This window comes from Uloborus diversus, chromosome 1 (genome assembly GCF_026930045.1).
Source record: "Uloborus diversus isolate 005 chromosome 1, Udiv.v.3.1, whole genome shotgun sequence".
Taxonomy (NCBI): Eukaryota; Metazoa; Arthropoda; class Arachnida; order Araneae; family Uloboridae; genus Uloborus; species Uloborus diversus.
The window spans coordinates 29,199,632-29,223,510 of NC_072731.1; the positions used below are offsets into that span (position 1 = coordinate 29,199,632).

At 31.7% G+C, this 23,879-nt stretch overlaps 1 protein-coding gene and 1 long non-coding RNA gene across 2 annotated transcripts in view; one reads left to right on the plus strand and one right to left on the minus strand.

Moving 5' to 3' along the window:
• The window catches only part of LOC129228588 (eIF-2-alpha kinase activator GCN1-like), a 176,527-nt gene that overhangs the window by 14,860 nt on the left and 137,788 nt on the right, over positions 1-23,879 (minus strand). The window contains exons 48-49 of the mRNA XM_054863273.1: positions 4,340-4,570; positions 576-769 (exon numbers count right to left, since the gene is read on the minus strand). Coding sequence (XP_054719248.1) covers positions 576-769; positions 4,340-4,570 — 425 coding nt within the window. The remainder of the gene's footprint in view (positions 1-575; positions 770-4,339; positions 4,571-23,879) is intronic.
• On the plus strand, positions 8,323-16,682 carry LOC129228599 (uncharacterized). Its single transcript, XR_008580919.1, has 3 exons — positions 8,323-8,421; positions 10,239-10,335; positions 16,594-16,682. It is a non-coding gene; the product is annotated as an uncharacterized LOC129228599 (long non-coding RNA).

Genomic DNA, 23,879 nt, shown 5'->3' on the forward strand with positions numbered 1-23,879 from the left:
TCTAAACGTTGCTGTCTATGTTGTGGGGCAAATGGCAGTCTTTTTAGCGGAAGCCGTGATTGCAGATCACGTGTGACCAAACGACAGAAAATGGTTCTGGTTGACACGGGAGAGCTGCGCATTTCACATCATTTACACAGCTCAGTGATGTACGTCTATTCAATTTGCATAAATTTCTGAATGCTCCTTCTTGGTGTTGCATTTCCAATGTTGAGCAGTGTATATATATATATATATATATATATATATATAAAGAAAAGTCCTTTATTTTAGCAAGCCAAGAATTATACCATAGTTCTTGCGATATAATCTATACAAATAGGGTGTTCACGAGTAGTTTTTAAGTTCAGCATCTTATTATAAAACATTTCTCGGTACTGATTTATATTTTACAATTAACTAGTGTTATTTATTTTGCAGACTATTTCTGGGGGATTTTGAACCTCTGTCGCAGACTGCTGATAAAACTCTGCTGCTGGGACTCTGTGGACTGAGAAGCTCACAAAATCATTGCATACCAACTAACAGATAAATAAAAAGTCACAGTAAATTTTTAATCAAAATTAAGTTCTTACTTTAGAGAATGGTCTTCAGCATTTTTGACGGCATTGTGCAATTCAATATAAAGTGTGTCTGGTCTGTTGTGTACAAGCATCAAAGAGCTCAAAGCGGATGCAGACCTTAGCCTAACTGCACGATGTCCATCACTCAGAGATTTCAAGAAAGTTGTTTGAAGCTGGGGTAAGAATGATTTCAACATTGTGCCAACCTAAATTTTCAAAAACAGTTTTAAAAATTAGTCAAATATGATTTACATGCTAAGTATAAAGAATAAAATGACAAGTTTTAAACTCAAGTAGCATTCGTTTTTCAGCTGATTCAATTTTGATAATATAATGCCTTTTTGATTGTCAAAGACAGTGATCCTTTTCTGGCAAAGCTTCGCCATGCCAACGAGGAAAGCAAAATCTAAACTATTGCCTATGCTTTTCTTTAATCATCGATCTTAAATTTAAACTTAAATATATTTTGGACAATTCCATGGAAAGTGGTCCTAAGACATCCAAAAAAAATTTCATATAATATAGAAACAAATCTTATTTTTTGACAAAGAAATATATGTTCTTTTCAATTCCAGCATCAATTTTGTGTTTAAAATATTTTTTTAATCAGATTTTAGTCTCATTTGATAACATTTAGATGAAGTTAAAAAAAAAAAAAAAGCATTGTTAGTGAAATAAATGTAAGAGCCATTTTTTTACTTAATCATCAAGTTTTTTTTTTTTTTTTTTTTTGAAAAAACTATCAGATATCATGAACACAGATGCTTTTCTATAATTATGTCTCAAATTTTCTTAATGTATACTTTTGACAAGTTTTTAACCTCCCAAAATATGCGGCTCACTTTTTGTTTGGTCACACATGTAACACAAAAAGAACAAAAGTTTTCCTCCAAGGTCAAATTAGGGGCCTAGAAGAAAAATATATCATAAATTAACTTGATACAAAATGCCTGTAACCGGACTTTCATCTTCAAACATTTGCAGAAAATTTGTAATGAGGCTTTCTGAAAAATGTCACACAACGTAACGCTCCCAAATGGTTTTCATTACGAGTTGAGTTTTTACATTTGAATGCAAAGGAAAACAGTACTTTACATATATTTAACTAAAAATATTGTGTGCTGGCACTGAATCCAAGATTCAATGAGTGTTAAAAAATAATAATATTGATAAAATATTACAAATAAATAAAAAGAACAAATTAATTGTTGTTTTCATACCCAAAGAGCAATTTAAACAAAGTGTTCACAATCTGCATACTTTAAGATCAAAAGTACAATGTTCTAAATACCTTAAATTGCATTTACATTTTTTGATAATTTTTGGTTTTTGAGAAAAAGTGAGTAAGTTCTACAGCCATTCCAAACCTTTGAAAACACATAAGTATAGGTTAGAAGTTTGTGATAGCTTGCAAGCTTGACATTTGATATTTGATTTGTATGCAAATAAAAATTAATTTCATCTTCATTCTATATTTTGTGAAATTATCCTTTCAATTTAAGTATTTACTAGCTGCGTTGCCTGGCGTTGCACGATCTATCTCCAAAATAATAGTTGCGGCAAGTGGCTCATTTTTAACAATCAGATTTAAATAAAAGAAAAAAAAATAGCGTTAAGTTTCCCGTCAATGTGTAGAAAAGAGCAATTTCATGCCTCAAAATTTAACTTTAGAAGTGTTTGGCTTTTTTTTTTTTAATTAAAATTTTTTAAATCATTTCTACTAAAAGGTCTCACTATCCTGTTTTAAGGATTTTTTGGAAAACACCCCTCAGGGGGTCGACCCCCCCCCCCCAAAAGGGAGTGAAAGTACCCCTATGTGTATTCTTGAGCATCAAAAGACGGACCTCTGTGCCAAATTTGGCAAAGATCCGATGTAAACTAAACTTGAATATTGAAAATCCCTGTGTGTAGGGGGGGGGGCAAAGCATAGGGGGAAAGAATCTCTATGTGTGTTCCTGAGGACCAAAGATCCTCTGTGCCCAATTTGGCAAAGATCCGACATAAACTGGATTTTTATTAGGAAATCCCCTTTTAAATGTTGCACGCGGTCACACACGTAACGCTAATAAAATATTTTTTGTTGCTATTGTATGAGCTTTAGAAAAAAAATATTTGTGGAATACTCACTCAGTATACTTAGACACATGCACAAAAAATACTGTTCATTTACCTTTTAAAACTTCACAGGAAATTACAAAATAGTTTTAGTTAAAGCTGATATTCAGATTTGCTGAGTCAAACACATAATGCTGCATTAAAAATTTTATAAAAATTTTTAGAATTGTCCTGTGAAAATAAAACTGCCACCCAAAACCTCTTACATAGCTTCTGTTAATCCAGTAGAAACTGCTAAGAAATATTTTAAAAATATAATATTGATATTTATTGTTATTTGCAACGAAATGGTGTCAAAAAGTCAAACACGTAATGCTGGAATGGGCCTTTTGTAAAATTAAAATCATTAATTTAATCTTTTTTGATTCACTCAATTTTCTTTAGTATTTTCATAAACATGAAACTTGCTCTTATAGAGAAAAATGAATGCAAAAACTTTTAAATGTGATTAACTTAACTATTTTCATCATATAAATATTTCTAGACTCAAGTAAATTGGAAAAATTCAATTAATTCTTGGTGCCTGAAAAATGGAAATGCCATTTTATCTATCTGCAAAAAAAGTCAAATTAAAAAAATAATGAATATGGATACTAAATAAAACATTTATGATGCTGAGAATAATAATAGTAATAAATTAAGAAAGAAATAGGATGCTGAAAAATATTTCCAAAATGTCCAAAACTGAATAGAAAGGGGGGAAAAATAGCTATGTAGTCAAGAACAGGCTAAGCTACACAGATACAGGGTTTGAAAATATGATATTTTCAAAAATATCCGATATTTTAAAATATATATAGGATATTTTGATATATATCCGATATTTTCAATCAGCAAAAACTCAAGTCTTCAAAATAGTAAATGCATCCTTAAATCACTCTTTATTTTCTTATATTATTATCACAATATGTAGACTCAAAAGTAAAGTTTCTTGCATTATTTATACTTGATATTTTATTTTACATTTTTATCAATTTTAATGGAGTTAATTTATTATTAGCTGTTTTACTCATTTTTCTTCCATTAGCTACTTTTACAGTTTTATGATTCAGAAGTAAAAAATATGCAGTAGTTGGCGCATAGTCAAGAAACATTTTTTTCCCTGACCAACGTGTAATTCTTAATGAGGAACTTTCAACATAAATTAAAATTGTTACTAATAATTTTATGAATATAAAATAAAAAAGGAATATTTTCAAAATATTTGAAAATTTAGTATTACATATTAATATAACAAAGTAATATAAATTATATTACTTTGTTATATTAATATGTCATAATACATTTTTAAAATATAGTACATAACTTTTTAGTCATTTTTAACAATAAATGAACAATATTACTATGATTAATATAATTTTTATACTGAAATTACCGTAGTTGAAAAAACAAATATCGAAAATATCATATTTTCAAAATAAATATCGGATATATATCAGCAAACCTTGCACATATATATAAAAAACAGTAGCGTTCAAGAACGTTTATTTCTTTGGAAATGCCGATACATATTTGCATCACTTACAAATTTACAGTATAATTAAAATGCATTCAGATTCAACTGAAAAAGCAGAATTAAATTAAATGCCGAACATACTTTTCAACACCAAAAGAAATCAATTAATGGTTTAACATAACTATAACAAATTTAAACATCTTACCTTTGCAAGAAGTAAAGCTAAAGTTTCAAGGAATGCCACTTTAGTGGGCCAGTTATATCGATCACCAAGAATACGGATGAGGGGTCCAGTGATATTACTAACAGATGGCTTCAATGCATCAGCACTTGTCAGTTTTATCACTTCCCCTAGTCCTTGAGCTGCCTGTTCTTTATCTTCAGCAACTCCATTTAATATTGCTTCTCTGAAGATTGGCAGGATAGGAGAAATGCCCTAGAAAAGGAGTACAGGGTATCATAAGCAAAATCACAATTAAAGTATTATTCAAACTTTTGACTGTTTTCAACCATCTAAATTTGTTTTAAAAGAATCCAGACTTACTAATGTGTCACACACATATAATAACATTTATCAAGAGTGTAATAATGCATATCACATTTTTTTTGCTAATGGTCGTTTTCCCCATTTTTTCTGTCATTTTAATAGTTTTTCCTCCATTTTGTTTGTTTTTTAAATTTTTTGGGCACACTCCACGTTTTCTTTGTGTTCCCTTTTAAATTCCGCACATTTTAAGATATCAACTATGTGTTTTAATCATTTTTCTGCAAGTCTAGCTTTGCGTCCATTTTTCTTCAATTTCTTGTCAAAAGATCCATTCTTTTTCATCTTTTGCACGGCCATAAGAGTTAATTAAAAGCAAACGTAAATAGAAAAAATCTCAAGTGTTTGAGCAAACGATACGAAACATAAACATCAAGTTCGGTGAAAAGCAACCCATCGCTTAGTGGCTTCTACCCATTCAAAGAAGGATTGCGGAGGCCCCGGCTTGACCAATACTTGAGCAACCTAAACTCAACATATTGTGTCAAAAATGAAGAGTTGGCAAGTTTTATTTTTAAAGAGTTTTGAGTTGATTTTCATAAATATGAGCGCAAACTTTGGTGGATGGTTAGGAGCACATGCATACAGAAAATTTGCTGATAAAATAAATTTTGAAAGTGATAGATGTGAGACTTCCACAAAGTTCAACTATATCATTCAAAATCTTTTGCAACACCAGTTTTAGAAATTTTGAGTTTTCACAAATTGAAGGTCATTTGCTAGATTAGAGTTGAAATTATTCTGCTCAATAATGGCAATAACTAAATTTTATAAAATGCACATTAATTATTGCTTAATCAAACGTAGAAATTTTAACAACAAATAACAGCATTCAGTGGCGGATGGGGCAACATGAACCGGCCCTGGCATTTACAGATCAGCCGGCCCCTTAAGACTTGATCCTTGAAGAGGAGATTTTTTTTTTCCCCCCAGATATAAAAGATAGAGCTGATACATCTTCTAGTTTTAGCAGGGAGTCACCATTAGAATTTGAGTATTCAAATTAGGAGAACTGCGTTTACGAATGTGGAGAAAAAGAACTAATGATACGAACATCTGCATAGTAAAAATTAATATTCTTGCTGATGATGGGGGGGGGGGGGAGGGGGGTTCGGGGCACTCCCCCGGAAAAATTTCAAAATTATAGCTTCAAAAACGCATTGTTAGACTTTTTAAATGATCTTGGGCGATATTTGCGGGAGGGGGGTATTTGGAGAATTCCCCCAAAACGTTTTAAAAATCAGAGCTCTAAAAGGTATGCGTAAGCATTGTTTTGAAACACTAGGGGGGAGAAGGGCGTTCAGGAATTCTTTCTGAGCAAAATTTCTTAATTGAAGTTCCCAAAGCGCCAATTTAGGTGACAATTAACGATCTTTAGGGGGAGGGCTATGTTTTTTGAAATTGAAGTTCTTCAAAAAGTTAGTTACCTATAAATTGCCCCCCCCCCCCCTCCTAAAGTCAGTATCTGAAGGTCTTATGTGCAATAACGATTGATGACGAACTTTTCACGTGATATCACGTGAAAAGAGAACGTATAATTTTGATGAACGTCTTTAAAATATCTTTGACAATGTTAATGAGAGCAAAGATTCTGTGTCCCGCAATCCCCTCCGGGAATTTTTTTCAATTAGTTGTCTTGAAAATGCATTCTAGGTGATCTTAGGTAATGTTTGGGAGAGAAGAGGTTCGAAGGGTGCTCTCCAGGAATTTTTTCGTAATTGAAATCTAAAGAAAGGGATTGTAGGTCTTCTTTGATAACGTAAAGGAGACCGACAATTCTGGGAAACTGAAGCTGAAAAAACATTTCATCGACTTTCAATGACGTGAGGGGGAGGAATTTTCGGGACATATTTTGGAATTGAATCCCATAAAACGAAATTTGAGAGGACCTTTAGTGATGCTGGCGAGCGTGTTGGGAACAAAAAATTTTCTAAGTTAGATCGACAAAACGCAGTTTTTGTCGATCTTCTTTAATGTTAGTGGGTGAAGCTGTTCGGGGACTTTCATTCGGTAATTTTTCGAAATTTGAATTCTAAAACGCAGTTGTAGATGATATTCGCTGATGTTACCAAGGTTGATGTTCAGGGGCTCTTCTCAGAAATCTTTTCGAGATTGAAGCCCTAAAAAAGAAATTTCACACCACCTTTGGTGATACAAGAGGGAGGAGAGATTCGATGACCTCTGAAAAATTTCTTAATTGTGTTCCTAAAAACGAAATTTTAAATGATCCTTAAAGATGGGGTGGAGGCACTACTGCAGGATTTGGGTGATCACTCTCCTGGAAGCTTTTCGAATTTGAAGTCCTAAATACGAATTGTAGGCCATCTTTGATAACGATAGGCGATATGAGATGGAACTGGGTTCCGATTTAGAACCTTCCCCTGCACTCTTTCAAAATAAAAGTTTTAAACACATTTCTAATCTACCTTGGAGGTGTAAAATGAAGGGTAAGGCCCCAGAGGATGTCTCTCCCTTCCGCATTCTTTGCTAAGTCCCTATCTTTTTAGTAAATTATTGATACAAATGTTATGGAAAAACCTCCCCCCAGTATATCTTTTCCGAGATCATTTTAGTTCTTTGGTTTTTTTCATAGTGAAATTTTCAATTTCCAACCTGATGTTTGAAGTTGTTTGAAAATAAAGAGTGAGATTCGTTAAAATATTTTTTAACATTTTGGAGTGATGTGGTACTTTTCAGGGACACCAGATCTTCTTCCAACTTTATTTTACTTTAAGTATCCTCTAGCTAGAATATCTTAAGTTTTATTTTACTTTCGTTTTATACATTCAAACACTTAGTATTCATTACGTTGCAATGTTTTAAATCTCCCTTACTGCGTCTTAACTTTTTTTCTTTTTAAAGCATGCTTCGGCGGCCCCTACCCTAGTAGCACAAAAATATAGAACGACATAGGACCGACACAGATCGACGTTTTGAATCCCGATTCATAACGGATACAGTTTTTAAAATATAGAACTATGTCGAAGTATATTTTTTTCACTGGCTTTATATAAAAAGTGGTTTTTACCTCTTGTTTCTATTTTTTTAAAATAGTTAGCTATAATTAAAAGCGTTTATTTCGTAATTTTCTTATAAATTTGCAATTTACGAGAAAAATAGAAAAATTTCGCGAACGTCGAAAAAAGTCGTTTAATGTCGAAAGAAAATATTGTGACACCGACATACTTCGACGTCAATCTATAAAAAAATCCCCACATGGTTTTCTAAACATAGATCTGTGCCAAAATATGTTTTTTTTCGATATTTTTTAAAATTTCATATTTACGCTGTTTTAAATCAAATGAGGAAAATAAATATACTTTTTCTTTGGCATATTTTCATTGGCAGATTATTAAAAGAAAAAAAAAAACTCTGAAGCTGCAGATATCGAAACAATCTTTAAAAGAAATACCTAGAAGTTTTTCTCAATGTGTCATTAAGAAATCAATGTGTCATTTTATTATACGAAAATATAGCTATATTCTTATTTGTATAGAAATCAGTAGTAAATAGAAAAAATTGCAAACATCGAAAAACGTTTTTTGACCAATTTCGACGTGAATCTGTATAACAAGACCAATTCCGGAACCGGATGTCACGTGATCATGATGACTTGTCGCTACTTCCATTTTGCATTTGTATGGCGGCAAACGGCATCACGACATGGCAACTTTGGGAAAGAAACATCGTCATTGATAAATTGGATTCAGCATATTGAAACATCATAATGAACTACAATTTAAGTAAGTAACATTACAAGCAAAGTTACAAAATATAAAATGTTATGATTCTGTAGTTTTTGGCTGATTTTGTATTATTTACAACGCTATTTCTTCCTATTGTGAGTTGAGTATTTGGAATGTGTGCTTTTCTTTAGTTGATCTTATTCCATGTTATTTTTATTTTCCAGCTTTTAAAAATTGAGGTAGCATTCCCCCCCCCCCCCCATAAATTTCAGTTCTTTTCTTACCCCTTCAAATTTTAATTTAGTACACTTGCTTTGATATTTGTTTTTTGTTTTATTGTTTACGGTTGAGATAATTATTTATTTGGTAATGTTTGCATAAGATGTGTTAGCAAATAATGTACAAATAATATTATTTCCTATGCATCTAAGATGGTTTTATGTTCAAACTATTTTGGTCCTGTAAGTATTTTTGAAGTACTTTGTTCAAATGCATTTTCTTGATTAGCGTTTTAAGAAGCAAATAAGTTTTGCAGACTTCCCCTTTCTACTTAGGATTAGGAATTAGTTTCTCAGTTTCATCTTAATCCAATGCATTTTATATTGATATGGGGTGGATGAAATAATTTTTTTACTAAATGAGGAAAAGGATTTCACTATTATTGAAAAAAATAAATAAATAAATAAATAAAAGATTGAAAGTGTGTTTACCTTTGCTGCTCAAAATTTTGCTTTTGTATTTCAGTGCAAGGTCTTTTAGGTTATGAACATTAAAAAATGTTTCCATAATTTTCTAGTTTCACTTATTTTGTGTAAAATTAGTTCATTTTGTTGATAATAGTGCATATTGTTCAGCGTTCAAAATTACGACTGGTTCACTGGTCCCGGACCAGTGAAACCTGCCTCAGACTACAAAAAGGGACAAAAAAAAAATCGGTGGTCCCTTGGCAATTTATGCTCACACTTTGCTAGAAAAATTCAAAAGCATAAGCCTGGTTGATGCCTGAACTAATTATTAGCTAAACCATTCATTGACTTTTTTTTTTCAAACCGCTGTACATAATGTATATGAATCATCCACATTTTATTCAGCATTTGAAACTAAGTAAAAATAGCAAAATTAAATTATCAAATTTTTGGTAGCCCATTTTAAGGGTTGATTAATGAAATTGGTTTTCCGACTGTTTAAACTTGACTGTTTAAAAATTAAATGTTTATTGCCAAACAAATTTTGAATATAGTGCTTTATTTAATGTTAATTCAATTAGCTAAAAATAAAGAAAGTTATATTTAAAACTAGTGGTACCTGGATGGCTATGCCCGTCGTAGAAAATTAAAAGGTCATTTGGTTCGCCTGTATATTTCAAATGATGGATGATTAATTCCTCGTTAATTGCTTGACACTTGGCACACATTGTTGGCATTTGTTTGTCCATGTTATTATAATTTACTTGGTAAAATGTTCTTAAAATTGGAATAGAAAAAGAACAAAATCGAATTTTGAATTTGAGGTGTTCGCCGAATTTCATGGAAATTGGCCAAACGGTCTAGGCGCTATGCGCGTAATAGACAGAGATTCAGATACAGACTTTCAGCTTTATTATTAGTAAAGATTACTAATAAATGCAGCCATAAAGCATAAATAATTTTACATACAGACATATTTATTGGTTAAATTTAAAGCGGACCAATGATGTTGTCTGCAGACTAGTACATTTTCATGTTGACTAGACCGAAGGACCAGTAGGATTTTTTGCTGATTTCTAACTTTGATGTTTGTCTCATTTATGTAAAGTACCTTCCCCCCTTTGTGTGTGTGTGTTTAGTTTATGGATAGTTCTGTTGTTTGCATACATTTTTCTTTATCTATTACAGATTTGTTACCTAGTTAGTGCTTGGAAAATCTGCAGGAAAGTTAGTTTTGGGATATACTCAACAAGCAATAATGTTGCTGCAGACCCGGACAAAAATGGTAAGAACTCATATTATAGAAAATGTACAGTAGTCTCTGCCTTATATGATTGGGGTCAATGTTATCAATCCTTTATTGCTAGTATCAAAATCCCTCAGTCCCAATTTTCTCTATTCATTTGCATGTTAAAATCTCTTTTTGTTATCATGACATTTTTTAATGCTATCAGTTTTCAAATTCGATTCTTAACTATCAATGAACTATTCAAAAGAATCGTCTTGTATTTAAGTGCGCCAGTGTATTTCTGAGAATTCTCCCTATTAGAGACGTACCGAGTAGCACTTGTGCCGAGTACTCAACCTGTCACTACTTGGCCGAATACCGAATGCTGAGTATCAAATATACTTTAAGAAGAATCACAGACAAACACATGATGAATTTTGAACTCATTGGAACTGTAGTATAGACCTCCATGTCCATATAACAGTTTTTAAAACAAAACTTCATCTGAAATTTAATTATGCATCATTTAAAAACTTTTGCTTGCGTCGAAAATTTTACAAAAATGTTATTTTTAAAATTAGAAGAAAGCAATTAAATAAAAGGTATGATTAATCAAGTTGGAATTAAAACAAATTATATCAACCTATAATAGTTCTAGTTGCCAAACATAAATAATTTTTTAAAGTAAATAAAGTGTTAAAAGTACAAATGTGCAGGAATCCTGCAGACCCGTGTTTCTGTGTTGTAAGGAACGTCTTTTTCAGTGCATAAAGTGTGAGCTAATGAATGTAAAGACATCCTACAAAAATATCCGACTTTTGTCGGATATTTTTAACACATAAACTTGCATTTTGTGGATTAAAAAGGCATTCCTTGTAATGCCAAAACACACGTCTACAGTGTTCCTGCACATTTCTGCTTTTAATGTTTTATTTGCTTAAAAAAATGATTTATTTGCTTTTATTTTTAAACCAAAAGTATTTTCATATTTGCTATACTTGCCTTTTTTTGTCTCATTTTTAATAAACAAGTTTTATTAACTTTGGTGACATTAAAATAAAGATTTACTTCATTGAAGCATAACAAACCTCATTATTCTCAAAATAATTTGAGTTGTAAATTTGAATTGTAAATGATTGCACTATATTATCTGTTTGCACTTTTTTTATTAATTGTTAACTCTATCTTGAACCAATATTCGATTTTTTTTACAACTACTCAGTATTAGTTGAGTATCTGAGCAAAATTTGGCTGAGTGCTGAGTTGTTACAGAGTACTCGGTACCTCTCTACTCCCTATTTAGTCTAAGGAAAGGAGGAATGTACCAAAGAGTAGACAATGACACAATTTCAGCAATTTGTAGAGATATGCGCACTTGCGGTTGTCTTAAGTCATTTGATATGATAGTACCTTTTCGAAACATTTGTTAGGTTTTTTTTAAATTAATTTCATTTCAAAATAATATCTGGCATAAATTGATAAATTAATAATTTCCTGATTCGCTTTTTCAGTGGTTGATTCAAAACACAAATTTGGTCTGCTTTGCGGCCCTTCAAAAAATTTTGTCTCGCAAAAACAGGTTTAAACAAAATGTATACCCTAAAGTTAGACATTTCATAATATTTCTTATGTAGGAACCAGGGCTCAAAAATTATATTGCCCAATGTGCCCGAGGCATGTAAAAATTCCGATGGGGCATAAATCTTTTACTCTTACATGCCTGGCCTGGCATGTAATTTTTGATCAAATATTTTTTTCTTAACTTTATTATTTCGTATTTGATTGAAAAATTACCGTATCCTTACTTGGAGCTCAAAATTAATTTTAAGTCTGCTGTTTCCGGTTTGCGTAGAAGTGATCCTTCCCTTTATATAATTTAAATTTTGTTAAATTTAACGATGGCTTATTATGTACTATTTATTGAAACCATTTTTTAAAATTAATTTATATAAAAATAATTCATCTGATTAATGCTGTACGACAAATTCAAATGCTTTTATTGATATACAATAAGGAAAACCGGGCATGTATTTTTTACACAAACATGCCCGGCAAGGCATGTAAAATTTTAAAGATTTTTATAGCCGTGATAGAAGTAGCGCTTGCATCACTTTTACGCTCAATCAATTCAACTGAAAGCAAAAAAAAGTTAAAACACCTCTTGCTTCCTAGTCATTTTTAGCGAAGTCCTTTAGGCTAAAGGGATTTCAGATTGGATTTGGAACAGCGAAACACTATAAAATAAGACCTTTTTTTCAAAAATGGAAAAAAATTAACTAAAATTTCTTTTTTTTTTCCACAAAATTTGGAGTTAAAAGAAAAACCAGAGTTGATTTATGTTATTGTTATCAATCTGTTTTTTTTTATCAAAATCATTATGTTCCATACTGACCCATAAGGCAAAGATTACTGTAACTAGTTGTAAAAGAGCTGTCGGAAAACTTAATGAGTGAAAACGACAGAACGTGTATAAAATACAAATAAAGTGTTAAAGAGTAATTAAAAAGTAGAGTAAAAAAGAAAGAATTAACTCTTTTTTAATACTTTATGCACGTTATGTCGTTTTTACATATACTGTAACTAGTAATTCAACAAAATAAATTTTGTGGAAACTTCAGTGCATGATTTTTTGAGGAAAAAGGTGTGGCTATTAGTGTGACCCCCTCCCTCGCAACATGCAAATTTGTTTTCTTCAAATGAAGGGAACTTTGAAGCAGCTGAATGATACCAAGTAGAGGATTTAACATGTAGCAATTGCAAAGGACCAAACTAGGTTTGGGTTTTGGACTGTCCAAAACTGGTTTAGGACAGGACAGGTGGTTTTTACCATCCAAAAGTGTCTTAAACTGTCCTAAAGTATGTTTACGCAAACAGAGTGTAATCTAATCAGTTCATATTTATTTCAATCTTCGTAATGTAGAAATATAAATATAAGGGGCAGGGCTGGCAAGTTTTAGTTTACTTAAGGGTTGCATTTTTTAGTTTACTTAAACAAATATGATGATTAAGTAATTACTTGAACTATTAAACAGACATTTTTTGTTTTTACCGGTTATAACCCGTTTCTGGCAGCAGAAAGCCAACCCTGCTTTGTAAGAATAAAAAGTCACTGCCTTCAAGAAAATGAAATGGGGTTAATAGTACTGTCGGCTCTTGCTTAATCAAATATTGTCGGTTCCAAGAAATATTTTCCATTAAGCAGGGAAAATTTCCTTACCTTTCTAAATTGACGATGTAATAATAATTAATCAATAACTATATATAGGAAATAATAATAATTTATAATAATAAATAAAAATAATAATAAATTTGGTAAAGAGCTTTTGAAATAAGCTAAGTAAGCAACAAAATAGTTTCATAATTAGAAAAATATATTATAAGTACGTATTAAAATTATAAAAAGGTAACAACTTGAGAAATATGAAATTTATGTTTTGGCATCTTTTTTCAGTACACCATATTTTGAAACATTCTGTGATATTGGATTCCTTGCTTGAGGTCTTTGGGATCACTTTTCTGAACTCCCTTTTTTACCTCCTTGTCCGCTTTGTTTTCCACTCAATACAGTATACTCTCGATGTCTTGATCTTCGATATCTCAAAGACCTTGATATGACAAAATTATTTTCCCCCGCGATTTTGCGTATTTACCTGAGGTTATTTTTTATTATGTCGAAGACTTTTTAATCAAAACCTTGTAATGTTGAGTATTTTTCAAACCCATTTATAATTTTTCCAGGAAACCGCAGTTTTTTGTCTCGAAGCAACTAGAGAAATGTTTCCAAAAATTTATCACACCCTTCATTATTTTTTTTGGGAGGGGGGGGGAGGAGGAATGATTCCGTGAAGCCTATCTACTGTTGTTTTCATTCTAGAGCACGGCAGCATCAGAAAATGTAAGTCCTGAGAAACAGAGTTGAGTTTTGGACTGTCCAAAACTGGTTTAGGACAGAACCGGTGCTTTATACCGTCCAAAACTGTCAGAAATTGTTTTAAGCTGTCCAAAAGTATGCAAAAGCCAAAGTTGGGTCTAATTTAATCAATTTTTATTTACTGCAATATTTGTTATGCATAAATATAGATATTAATGAGGTTAATTAATGAGTATTTGATAATATTTTTCTCAAATGTTTGTTTTTAAAAATACTTTTAAAAAATTGCCAATAACTCTATTACATAAAAATTTCCTTATGTAACAGTTTGTAGAATTATAAAAGGAAATTAACAATGCTACGAAGACAACTAAATTTAGTTCCATTTGTAACTCAAAGGAATGTTATTAAATGTGACATATTTAGGTGCCTAAAAAGCTTAATTTTTTTCTGTTTTTTTTTTTAAATCATGGATTAAAGGTTAATAAATTAATGATTAAACACTTACATTTCAAAACTTGTGAATATTCTTTTTTTAGTTCATACTTTTGATGTATAATACATCCTGTAACTACAAAATTTTTTTTGCATTTAAGTCGATTACTGCACTAATATTTTGAACATTTTATTTTGTACACATGCATAAATGTCAAAAAACTTGGTTTATGGCTAGGAAAAAAACATGCATACAAATTGAAATTTTTAATGAAGAATTGAATTTCTACGTAATTAGATTAAAATCAGCTGTATAAATACATATATATTTATACTTAAATGTTCACGTTGAATAAATATATTAAATAGTCGAAAAAAAAAATTTGACACATTTTATTCTGTCATATTTTCTCACAAAATATAGTTTCTCAGAAAATAATTTTGGACACTAGGGTTTTGAACAGGGCATCATAAACCTTGCCAACCCCACTTTCATTTGCACATGTATCAACTAGAGAAACTTGATTACTTTATCAAAAAAAATAAACGAATGCATACAAATTAAAATTTTGATCAAGAATTCAATTTCTATGTAACTAGATTAAAATCAGCTGCATAAATAAGTTGAATGTTCACATTGAATTAATGTTCAATATAAAACATTACTTTGATACATTTTATTTTGTTTTTGATGTTTTGTCACAAACTACAATTTTTCTATAAATATAGTTTTGGACAGGACGGTAAAAACCAGGGATTTTACTGTTGTCCAAAACCTTGCCAAGCCTGCTGAGAAGCCTAAAAAACAGACTTAAAACTTTTCACACCATTCGGTTGAACCTTTTGACTCGATTTTCACCTCCATAAAAAGGGGAGATGAACGGGAACCCCCTTTGAGACACAAGGAATGGTGCAGTCTTTTGTGCAACTTCTTTTGTATTGGGGCGCTCGAATCTCATTTGAAACCATTCTGCAATTTGGTAATCGAAATCTTTGCCAAGTTTAGTCGTGATAATTATTACGTTTTGCTACTTCACTAGAGCATTCTTTTTTCTCTAATTTTGACTCATTTAAAAAATTTCAATTGTTATTCTTTTAAGACTTTTTCTTCAATACATATTTCCACTTATTTTTAGTGATTGTGACTGATTTTTAGAATAATATTATTTTATTATGGTTATGACCTTGTTATGTCGAAAACTACCTATATATATTTACTGTTCCTTCGATTTCGTGACATTAAGAGCGTACTGTATTTATCAATTTATTACTGTCTGAAATGTGTGTATTTCTTTTTGTTATCAAATTTATCAGCTGCGCTGTTTTTTTTTGTAATAGCAACGACAAAAGAAACTAGATGGATCAGAAGAGTTGTTTTGATGGAAAATGAATGCTTCCTCTCTGTTGATAGCAAAAAATATTGTTTTACATTTTTACATCAATAGCTGTTCTTAGCTTATATCTAGTCGATTCAAAATTTTTCTCAACAAAAATATTAACAAAAGCTGATCAATATTATTTGATTATTGGGGGAAATTATTTGATTAAGTGGGGATCTTTAACATTGCTTCTGTGGCGAAATATTCGGTACCAAGAGGTTTAGAGGTTTTATTCATATAAGCAGGGTATTCATTCAACCGTTGCCTGATTAAGCAGGCTGACAGTATTTTCTAGGTTTTTCACCACAGTTTCTACCTGCAAAAAACCTAGTTTTCCCCATATCCTGGTAAAAACTAAACCCTGCAATATGTATTGAAATTGCGAGTTCTATTCGGGAGGTTTGACTCCAAAACCCCTTGGCTGAGCCATTCATACTATTTCAAAGTAAAGTGCATTTTTTGCAATTTTAACATTACATTACTGGTACAATCAACATGACTAATTCAATGCTCCCCTGTGACTATCTAAAAACAGATTGTTCTTACTCGGTATACAGTCAAAAATTGATGGTTTATTATTTTGTACAGTAAAAAGAGGTTTAATGTTTTTAATTCTTATATGTTTTTCAGCTTGTGCTCCCTGTGCTATTTCAATGCGTGAAAACAAGATTTGGTTAAGTATTCTGAAGTGTTCATGTGTGGAAAGGATTGAGTGCTGCGAACAATCCCAATGCTCTATGGTGAATGGATGATTAGATTTTGTTGTTCTGGTCTTTACCTGAGTGTGTTTAATTGACTTCATATATTTACAGCTGATGCAGTGTTTCCTGTATATACTATGTAAACCAGTTCTGTTTAATTTGTTTTTAATAAATATTTTAAGAAATAGTTTTGCTTCTACTCTTTATTTAGGCAAGATATTGTATTTTGCTACGAGTAGTCTTTGACTCTTGAATAACAACTTCATCCCCAAAAGCTGAGAAACTACTAAGTAATTTCATGCCTTGCATGAATTAAAATCTAAGAGCCTTAACCTGCATTCCTCTGTTAATGCTTTTAAAAATTACTACTAAAAGGCATTGCTGAAAAAGTACAATTTTAGTTTTAAGATTGTAGGCTCATGCTTAGAAAAACTTAAGTATACTCTTATTTTTCTGTTATTTCTACTGTTTTTACTGATGTGGTTATTGTTTTATTGAAGATGTCATTTATAGGTATATTATGGTGATTTATGTATAATGAGTAAAATATATTTAATGATTATTTTGTATGTATTGGAATTTGAGGTTGACTTTTTTTACTGTAAGAAAGCTTTATTTTTACTATTTTATTTTCTGACAAAAAAATATGTTAAGCAGAAATTATTTCTGAAATTTGTGCTGTATTATACTGCAAAGTGCAAAAAGCCATCATATTTACAAAACGTGAAAGATTTTAACCGTCTTATTTAATCCTATTTTATTTATTATTATTTATTAAATTTTAATTATTTACTTAATTTTTTTTTTCATTTAAGAATTTTAGAAAAAGACCAATTTTCTTTCAATATTGGGTTAAAAAGTTTATTTTCTCCTTTTTTTAAAGGGCTTTTTCTTAATATTTCATTGTACTTTAAGTACGTAAATAGAAAGCACTGTTTCACATGAATAAAATCGGGAAAATGCTTAAGCTTCATGTATCTTGAACACAAATGCATCTGATGTATGAAATTGCATGCTTGTGCCGAGCAATATTACAAAACCTTCTTACTTAATAACATCAACCGCAATTATGATGAATATGTTTTGAAAGAAGTGTAAAAACTCTTTATTTATAAATTATTGTATCTAAAAAAAGGAAAAAATGACATATTGTCGCCTCATAGCAATCCTCATATTGTCATCAATTAGGGCGAGGATATAGAACCGTTACTACTGAATGTTCAAGGCCGATATTCGTGAATGTAACGGAAGTGGCAAGTTTTTACGTAGTTCGACGTCGGTGAAAATATAGTTCTATGTAGTTTTTGAAACTTTTTCTACGTCGATCGGTTTTTAGAACTGTTATTTCTGAATATTCAGGACCGTTATTCCTGTATGTTCAGGGCCGATATTCGTGAACGTAACGGAAGTGGCAAGTTTTTACGTAGTTCGACGTCGGTAAAAATATAGTTCTATGTAGTTTTTGAAAATTTTTCTACGTCGATCGGTTTTAGAACCGTTATTCCTGAATGTTCATGGCCGATATTCGTGAACGTTACGGAAGTGGCAAGTTTTTAAGTAGTTCGACGTCGGTGAAAATATAGTTCTATATTGTTTTTGAAAGTTTTTCTATGTCGTTCGGTTTTTTGTGCTACTAGGGTATAAAACCGCCATTATTATCTAGCTATTCATTCATTGTATTAAATTAAAATTTGTTATAGGTTTTTATTATGTACTGAATACTTTTTTTTTTTTTTTTTAAATTTGTCAGAATGTTTCGAAAAATTTCAGCTGCCTTTAGTTAGGTCAATTATAATAAAGAACCGTGGATGTTCCTAAATAATATTTAAAGGTTTAATATTCAAGGGTTGCATTTTCTTTCAAAATTTTGTTGAGAAAATATTTTTTTGTCACTGGAATTCCACTTGGTATTTTGTTACTTCTATTTAATTTTTTTAAATACTGAGAAGGTTTTGGCAGCCACGGTTCTACGCCACCCCTGGAGGCGGCCCTGCCTTTACGTGTTCATTGTCCCCTACAGACCATTATTACAGGCAGCTGTTAGGGTCTTAGAAGGTCCTGGACAGTTATGCAACAAAGTTATCTTATCGGCCGACCGATGAATTTACAGACGCACAGTAAAGCATCTTATTGCTCACCGCAGAGCATTTTTTAAGGAATTTTTACTATGCGACACAAGTTTATCATAAGAGTAAAAATTATTGAGATGGTTACAGCCTTTTTCTCAACAAATGTATGCATAATCGTCGCCTCAAAGTGGTATTTATGTAAGTACTGTTTGTTCTGTGGCGGCTGTATAGGATTTCTGATTTAAAAGGAAGTCGATATGAACAACCCTTAAGCATAGTATTGACTCCGAAGTAAAGGGGGTGGGGGGTCCGGGGGGGGGGGGGGGTTCTCCCCTGGAAATTTTTCGAAATTTTTAGTTTTGAAAACGCATTTTAGACGATCTTTGGTCATGTTAGGATTGAAGAGGTTCGGTGTCGCTCACCTGTCTATTTTTTGAACTTGTAGCTCTAAGAATGCAGTTTTAGACTATCTTTTTGATGATGTTAGAGTGAGGAGAGATTTGAGTGTCCATATCCCAGGAAATTTTTCTTTATTTGTAATCTTAGAAATGCATTCTAACTGTGTTTCGTAATATTATGTGCTCAGGTGCGACTCCCTCCCCACGCCCGTTTTTCGAAATTGAAACGTTCAAAACACAAACATTATGTCCAATAATGTTCAGAGGAGGGTGGTTCGGGGGTTGTCTGGCAGATTTTTTCTGCAATTGTAGTGCTAAAAATGGAGTTCAATGCGCTCTTTTTGTGATGTGACGTGGAGGAGTGATCATAGGGCCCGCAACAAGAATTTTTTCTAATTTGCAGTCTTAAAGATGCATTCTACTTGTCTTTGATAATGGTAGGGGAGAAGAGGTTTGAGCACTCCCTCGGAAATTGTAGCTCTAAAACATAAAAGATTAAAAAACTGAAACCCGGCTACGGCAAAAAAAAAAAAAAAAAAAACTAAAAGATAAGAAACAAGGTAGGTGCTGTTTAATATCATCGTCCTATTGAGTAAAACCAGTAACTTGATAGGTTAGATATTCCTAATTTAATTCTATTGAAATCCTCTGTCACTTTCACATTAATAACATTATAATTCAATTCAAATGCCGTTGTCGTGCGTTCTCAACTACAGTTCTTCTATACCGCACGACTATGGTATTTGAATTGAATTATGATGTTATTAATGCGAAAGTGACAGAGGATTTCAATAGAACTAAATAAATAGGAATATCTAACCTATCAAATTACTGGTTTTACTCAATAGGACGATGATATTAAACAGCACATAACTTGTTTCTTATCTTTTAGGCTTTTTTGCCGTAGTCGGGATTCAGTTTTTTAATCTTTTATTTTATTTAAATATTTTCCGTTTTAATCTAAGATGGATAAAAAATAATAGCGTGAGTAATTTACGGTAAGCATTTTAGTTTGATGTACAAGAATGGTAGACTTAATTTATTGCTATTACATGAAGCTGATAGAAAATTTAAACAATAAAAGATTGATTTTACTTAATAAGACTATAATAGTAATTAACACCAAACTTGTTTCTTACCCTTTGTTCCCTTAGTCGGGTTATTAATAAATTTATCTAAAACCCACGCTAAAAAAAACCTTTAAAATCGAGTTTTACAAGGTAAAATCAACTCCTCCTATTGTTGAAGTCGATTGATAGCGTACGTTACTTGGGCCAGTTTTTCTCCACGTGGTGCACCCTGGGTTACACTAAATCTGCTACAGCCTTCGCCATTCCTTTCCCCGCTGTGCCCACTATGTGAAGGGACTAAGCAAATGACAGGGGAGCATCTTTTTGATTGCCCCGTTCTTCTCGACATGCTGAAGGATGTCGACTTCAGGGAGCTTCCCCGCTCTGCTACAGCATCTTTGTTGTATTGGACTGCAAGGCGCCTTATGTCCGAGAGGACGTTGGTGGGCGTAATTTAAAAAAAAAAAAAACTTGGGCCATAATACCGAATCAATTGACACCTTATTCATGAAAGTCAGATAAATAGTTTAGGTGCTACAGTGGAACTTACACAAATACAAAGACTGCTAATTTTTTTTTAAAGCAAATAAATCGTCTCATGCTACATTTGAAGTCTGTTAAAATATAGCCTATGTTACTCGGGCTGTAATAGGGAATCGATTGACACCTTATTTATCTAAATCGGATGAATAGTTTAGGCACTACGGTGGATAATACGTAAATACAAAAACATGCATAGACTGCTAAAATTATATCCCTTCCTTTTGGCTTCGCCGTAGGCGGGGGAAAAACAGAAAAATGTTCCGCCAAAAGTCAGTAACCTTTCTGAAACGGCCATTGAAACTTTTTAAAGAACAGGGTTCATACCCTTTAGACAGAAAAAAATTCAAGCACTTTTCAAGTACTTTTCAAGGTAAAAAATTTTGTTTTCAAGGCAATATCATAAATTTGTACTAAAAATATTGTATGCAGATTTCATTTACTACAAACACATAGAAATAAGGCAATAATACAAAAAAGTATAGGAAAACAAAATTACTTTTTCTACAACGAGAGACACTTTGGTGAAAAATCTACTGCGTTGAAAGTTTTTCTGAAAATGAAGTTTGGTCATAAAGAGAAGCAGATACCAAGAGGTTTAATTTTGAGGTTTTTCAAAGGTTGCAGCAGTCAGAGGTTTGTATATTTTCTAGAATCAACAAATTAATACTTTTAAAAAAAAACCTTTCATAAGTGCTTTTAACTTTTATGGGAAGAAACTAAAATACCCAAGTTCAATGGCATTGCCAGAAAGGAGTTTTTGAAGTCACTCCCCCCCCCCCCCCCCGGTTTCAACATTTATTTCCAATATCTATACAGTGGTTTATTACAATATGAGGGCGGTTAGGACAAAAACACTACCGAGAAAGTTATTTCAGTTTGCACTATTAAGTTCTAAAAATATTAGGTTTGCAAATCATTTATAAGTATGCAAATCAATTATTCGTATGTATTTATTAGCTGTTCAGCCAATAAGCCATTTCAACTGTCCTCGAGTAAATTTAAAAAATAGGAAGTAAGAAAAGTTTATAAAAGCCCACAGTACAGTCTCTACACCTCAAAATATACAAAAGCAGCTTAAGCAGTGATAAATACTCTGAATGCAAACTTGAGCCTATTCAGCTTTCATTGATTAACTTGCAATAGACAATAAATGTGCAAGTTCAGATTTATAGAGCCATATTTCGAAATTGAAAAGATTCACAAGAAGTTGATATATATTATGACAAAAGTAGTTTTATTTTGGGAAAAAATGGGTTATTGTTGAAATTAGAATTTAAATTTAGAAAGGCAATAATATTCAGGTGTAATTGTAATTTGTGAGTTCATAAAAAATTACCTGAAAGTTTCAAAGAGCAAAATCGGGCAAGGAGGGGGGGGGGGGAATAATTTTTAAAACTAAGACCCCTATTCAGGGATGAGAGTGGTCAGAGAGCAAAAAGGAGGAAATCCAAAAAATTACGTAAAAGGGATGATATCCAAAAAAATTTCGTGAAAGGGATGATATCCAAAACGCATCAAAATAGAACCTGGAAGCCATGATATCCAAAAATTCAACAAAAAAATGGATAATTTACCAGTTTTAAAGGTAATACGTATTTAATTAAATATGAGTAATAATTTTGTACAATTTGCTGCATTGTACCATTTCTTGCAAGGGTGTTTATTCCTAAATAGATCTAAATTTTGAAAAAGAGGCAACAATTTCTAACCCGAGTCCTTGAACAAAGGGTTGGGGGAGCCAGAGTTCAATCTTGGCTGCATCACACAATAGTGTCAACTTTTCATATTTTTTAGAGAAAAATACATTTTTTTCATTAAAAACATTTGAGTTTATAATGTTAAACAAATGAGAACATAAATTTTAAAATTAGATGTTTGTAAAGTAAAAATTTACAACAGAGAGAAAAATCTCAAATTTCTTTATGTGGTAGAACATACTTTTCATAGTAAGAATTAAAAATAAATAAATATATATGTATATAAACGATTGGTTATCTTTTTCCTTGCATTGGAACCTAAAATTTGTTTTTGAAAACTTCCTAATACAATTTTGGAATAAAAAGAACAACTTGCAGCTGCCTCATTTAATCATGAAATCTCAAAACTTTTAACAGGTTGTAAAACCTAAACCATTTGAGATTCACCATAAATATTTTTTACACTTTCTTAAATACACAAAAAAAGCAGCCATGCCAAGTTAAAAAAAAAAAAATTCGAGACTGTGGGTGCTAAGCCACATTTTTTGATTGAGTTTTGCATTTTTTCTAAAATAAATTAAAGAAATAAAGATATTATTGAAATGATGAATAAAATAAGCGGATATAAGGTAGAAAAGAGTAAAAAACCACCCAACAATAAAAATAATTGAAATACTTTCAGGATGCAAAAAGATTGAAATCTCAAACGAGGCATGCAACTTTCGGCGTAGCACGTGTTTGACGTCGTTGGCATGATTCCAAAACGTACGTTCTTGGCATATATCGCGGAGGACGAAGATTCAGTGCGAAAAAATAGAACAAGTAAGAAATTGGAAACCGAAAATTTTAAAAAATCGTATTTTTTTTCCGATTTTTGAGAAAAATAAGGCTTGAAAGAGGCAAAAAAAGGAGGAAAAGGAAGAAAGGTTTTAAAAGCCAACAGAAAAAGCCGGAAAAATCTCATCCCTGCTTGAATATACATATGTACAACAATATCTTTTGCTATGCATACAATTCATAAAACAGTTTATTAAGTCAAAATATTCTGCATAGAAATACCATGCCCAGTGCCTGTTGATAACCAGCAACAGGCACTGGGCCTAGCTAGGCTGGTACTGGTCAATTTATTAGATCCAAATGAAGATGAATGACCCTCCTTAAGCTATCTACCCCTTTGCTGATTAAAGCCTCTTTCAGTAAGCTCCAAGTACCCACAACCTTAATAAAGTAGTAATTTTGAACATTTGAGGAAAAGGGGAAAATTGGAGATATAGGGAGGTAAAAGCATAAAAACGAACCCTACTGGATTTCAAGTGAATAATCATAACACAACCACCCCTGTTATACACCTTATTTATTTTAGCAGACATAAAAAAATGATGTACTTATAAATAAAATTATATAAATCAACTTTATGTTTAAAATACAAACTTTAAGT